At 38.8% G+C, this 4738-nt stretch overlaps 1 protein-coding gene across 1 annotated transcript; it reads left to right on the plus strand.

Annotated features, from left to right (window-relative positions):
- Positions 1 to 1079: 1079 nt before the first annotated feature.
- LOC132281653 (uncharacterized) lies at positions 1080 to 4127 on the plus strand. The gene is made up of 5 exons (XM_059783337.1): positions 1080 to 1217; positions 1895 to 2090; positions 2225 to 3002; positions 3075 to 3906; positions 4014 to 4127. The coding sequence occupies exons 1-5, from the start codon at positions 1080 to 1082 to the stop codon at positions 4125 to 4127; spliced, it is 2058 nt and encodes a 685-aa protein (XP_059639320.1).
- The last annotated feature ends 611 nt before the right edge of the window (positions 4128 to 4738 follow it).

Here is a 4738-nt window from a genome sequence, read left to right on the forward strand (position 1 = left end):
GCCACGGCAGCATGGCATGGCAGCTTGCCACATAACGGTAGACTACCAGCATGGCAGCTTGCCACATATACGAGCTGCCAATGTGGCACTACGACAAATATACAAGCTTGCCAATATACGACAAATATACGAGCTTGCCACATATACGAGCTGCCAATGTGATACTATGACCCCCGACTGTATTCACGAAATGACAATATAAGTCAGGCTAATGGACAAGGCTCTGCAATTCTAACTATATATTATTGTGTGATATTTTGGAATTAACGTTTCGGTGGTTTGACAAGCAATCCTCCGAAATGAGGGGCAACTGATGGATGTATAATTTAAATATCCATAATTAAGGGAAGATTACTAAATTAATGCACTATTGAGATAGGCTCTGCAGATTACGATAATGATTATAGATTGAGATAGGCTTTACATATTACGATAAGGATTAAAGATTGTGATAAGGATTAAAGATTACGATGAGGATTAAGTCTACAGATTACAATAAGGTAATTTTACGTGACATCTTAACCTAAGCCCTATAAAAAAGGCATGGGAATCAACGTTTTGAGGGATGCAATAAACCCTAACTCAATTTCTCGATTTCTCCAGGGAGATTATCATTCACACTGACTTGTTCGTCGGAGCCTACTCCACCGGTAACACACCGGTGTTCGTAGGATCATTTTTTCTTCTCTTTATTCAAGAAGTCAGATCAGATCCAGGTTGCGCAGAATCCATCATCAACACATTCTAAGGTTCAGATCATACTGTCATTATGTTAAACCTTAATGATTCGATATCTAGAGAGATTTTCATTTTGATGCTCGTTGGGTTAAAGAAGAGGGGTTCAAGCCTATTGTTGTGCAAGCCTAGGACTCTCATTTTCCCGGTCCTCCAATGCTTGATCTAAAACATAAACTTTCACTGCAAATCTACTCTCAAAATTTGGAGACGAGGCAAATGTAATAATGCTTAAACCAAAATTAAAGCTTTAGAAGGAAAATTGAAGTTTCTCAAAGAACAAGCCACTGAGGTTGATAAAGCAGAATGTTTCACTCTGGAGCAAGAGCTGGGCAGTGCTTGGCATGACGAAGAACTGTACTGGTTGCAGAAATGCAGGATTGCATGGTTGGGACATGGAGATAAGAACGCAAAATTCTTTCATAGAAAAGCGAAAATCCGACGATGAAAAAATGAGATCATCGGATTGGAAGATGCTCATGGTCTGTGGGTGGACTCAAAAGATGATATTTGTAAGGTTGCTGAAGATTATTTTCACCAGTTATTCTCTTCTCTTCCTGACCTTGATGATTATTTGTTTTGGGCCCTGGTTCGCCGTAAAGTTTTAAATGATATAAACCATGATTTGTTGAAGGAATGGACTGAAGATGAACTTCGCATTGCCCTTGCAATTATGGGTCCTTTCAAAGCCCCGGGTCCGGATAGTTTCATCTCTCTTTTTTTCCAATATAATTGAGAAATAATCTAGTCTGATCTTTTGAAGGGTTTCAATTCTTTCCTTCATGGGGGTTCACTTCCTGAGGGTCTCAATGCTACTAATCTTGTCCTTATTCCCAAAGTTGCTCATCCAACAACCATGTCACATTTTCGTCCGATTGCACTTTATAATGTCGCTTACAAGATATATTCTAAAACCATTACCAATAGACTTAAGCTCTTTCTGTCTATTTTAATTAATGAAACTCAAAGTGCTTTTGTCCCTAATGCCTTATTTATGACAACGTTGTTATTGCCCATGATTTTATCCATGTTCTTTAATAAATAAAAAAAAGCACGGGGATTCCTGTTTTATGGCTCTCAAACTCGATATAGCGAAGGCCTATGATAGAGTCAGCTGGTCTTTTCTTTGCAAATTCATGATTATTTTGGGGTTTGATAGGCATTGGGTGAATTTAATGATGGAATGCATCAGCACGGTCTCTTACTCGGTGTTGCTAATGGCAAAAGAGGTGACAATTTCATCCCTTTTCGGGGTCTTCGACAGGGTGATCCCATTTCCCCCATCTCTTTTTGTTATTTACTAGAGGGGCTTTCCCTTTTGTTCCACGATTTTGAAAGACGTAAGCTTTTGCAAGGTCTCAAAATGGCTAGAGGTTGTCCACCAATTTCTCATTATTATTTACTGATGATGCTCTTCTATTTTGTAAAGCTAAAGGTCCAGAGGTTCGAAATATCAAAATTATCCTTGATTGTTTTGAATCTTTGATAGGTCAACTCGTCAACCTCAATAAATCCTGTTTATTTTTTTCCCCTAATACTTCTTCGACCCATAAATCATATTGCAAATCCCCTTTATGGATTCTTAATGTTGACTGGGCAAACACTTACCTGTGCCTTCCTCTTTTGCTGGGACAGTCAAAAGTCGCAGCCCTTAATTTTATCTCTGATCGTGTTTCCTCCAGAACAAAGCTGCTTAAAGGCAAACTGCTCTCTAAAGCAGGAAGGGAAGTGATGGTGAAAGTAGTGCTCTTAGCTTTGCCAACTTATGCTATGCAATGTCTTAAACTTCCTAAGCAAAACTGTAAGGATTTATTTAGCATGTTTCTTAACTGTTGGTGGAGCGGCGAAGAGAAATCTCACAAAATCAAGTGGATAAGCTGGGATTCAATTTGTGATTCTAAAGCTAATGGAGGTCTAGGTTTCAAGGATATTGAAGCTTTTAATTTAGTTTTCCTGGCTAAGATGGCATGGCGGATGGAAATGGGTGATGATTCCTTGCTTTTCAAGTCTTTCAAGATGAAATATTTCAAGCATTGTAATTTTGTGGATGCTCCCAATAAACCTCGGTCCTCATGGGTTTGGAAAAGCATTCTCTCAGCTCAGAATGTCATCAAGAAAGGGATGAAATGGTGTCTTGGGAACGCCTCGAGAATTAACTGTTGGCAAGATAACTGGCTTCCTGACCCTTCAAATTTTTCTGCAACTTCTTCAAGCTCACACTCGAATCTCTCATCAGTTGCTAACTTTATAAACCACTCTTCTCATCAGTAGAATTCAAGTCTGATTGCTCAGCATTTTAATAAGTGAGACAGTGATTTAATTCTCTAAATTCCTATCAGTGTTACGAGTGCGGTGGATCAAAAAGTTTGGGGTGTTTCTCATGATGGAACCTTCTCTGTTAAAAGTGCTTACCAGGTTGCACTTTCCTTTTTACGTAAGAAGCCTCAGTCTGGTGTGGCGGTGGGTTGTAGTTTTGAAGCCTTCAAAAGGGCTATGTGGCGCCAAGTGAGGACTATTAAAGCTCACAGGAAAAAATTATTGTTTCTTTGGCAATCTCTCCATGATAGAATTTCAGTGAACCATCTATTATTTTTACGTGGTTGTTCGGAAATCTCTGAATGTCTTTGGTGTCTTTCGGCAGTCGAGACCATGGATCTTCTTCTCTGTACTTACCCTTTTGCTTGCTTGGTGTGGAGATTAAGTACTCTTAGGTTGGATTTATGTGGCCAAGGTCCCTCCTTTTGGCCGAAACGCTGGGTTGATCTTTCTGAAATCTGGAGTTCCTCTGCAAACCAAGTGGAAAGCTTCAGTTTGGCTGCATTCATTTGTTGGACTTTATGGAAATGCATAAATGACCTTATTTTTCGGAAGAAAAGATGGGATCTTTTCGACGCAACTCAGACGGCTTTCCGGGATTATCAAGAATATTGGGAATTCTCTCGCCAAAGTTCGCTGCTCTCCTTCCCTTCTCCCCCTCTGGCCCCTCATTCTTCGAGGTGGAACGCTCTAGGTGAGGGCTGTTTCAAGCTTAATTTTGACGCCTCCTTTGATTCTTCCATGAAGACTTGTGGGGGCAATTTTATTCTTTTTCCTCTCAAGGTTGCGTCGGCCTTTTTGTCTAATGTTTCTTGTCTGACGCTTGCCAAAGCCTTTCTCTTCTTAAACTCTGGGGTTACCAAAATGTGATTATTGAGGGAGATTATTTGCCTGTGATGCAACTTCAAGCCTCTGTGGAGGCTTTTGTTATTGTTTTTCAAGATGTCATTTCTCTTCTTAAGGTTAGTTTAGGTGCCTCTCTCGCTTGGGTTCGTCGGGGAGGAAATGTTGTAGCTCATGTTTTGAACAAGAAGGCTCTTGTAGCTGCTAATGGTAACTTGGAACAGTGCATCTGACCCAAGTGGCTGTTGGATGCCCTTCACTCAGATTGTAATTTTTTTTCTTCTGTGTGATTGCTTCCTTGTTGGGGTCAAAAAAAAAAAAAAAAAAAAAAAAAAAAAAAGGATCAAATTTGCCTCCTCACGACAAAAGTTCACCGATCATGAAATAAATGATGAGAAATTGAGAACCACATCTATTTTGATATTTTGTATGGAGTACTATTGATGATTAAATGGTTTATTTAGATTTTTCTTTGAAGAGGCAGTCATCTGTTTGATTGCTTTTACCGATAGCCTATTTCAATAATTGTTTCATTTGGTGTCATATTCAAATTTGTATTTACTAATACAGCTGTGAATTGATCAAATTTGCCTACTCACCAACTAAAGATCACCACACATCATGAAATCAATGATGAGAAATTGAGAAGCACATCTATTTTGATATTTTGTACGGAGTACTATTGATGATTAATTGGTTTATTTGAATTTTTCTTTGAAGAGGCAGTCATCTGTTTGATTGCTTTTACCTATAGCCTTTTTCAATAATTGTTTCACAAACAAAAAAATAAAAAAACTACTTATGTAGCAGTTTTGTTAGGAAAGACTTGCTAGAAGCACTTTTG

The sequence above is a fragment of the Cornus florida genome, unplaced genomic scaffold, assembly GCF_030987335.1.
Source record: "Cornus florida cultivar Cherokee Brave unplaced genomic scaffold, ASM3098733v1 CherokeeBrave_3.0.0_Hap2_Chr11, whole genome shotgun sequence".
NCBI classification, from domain to species: domain Eukaryota; kingdom Viridiplantae; phylum Streptophyta; class Magnoliopsida; order Cornales; family Cornaceae; genus Cornus; species Cornus florida.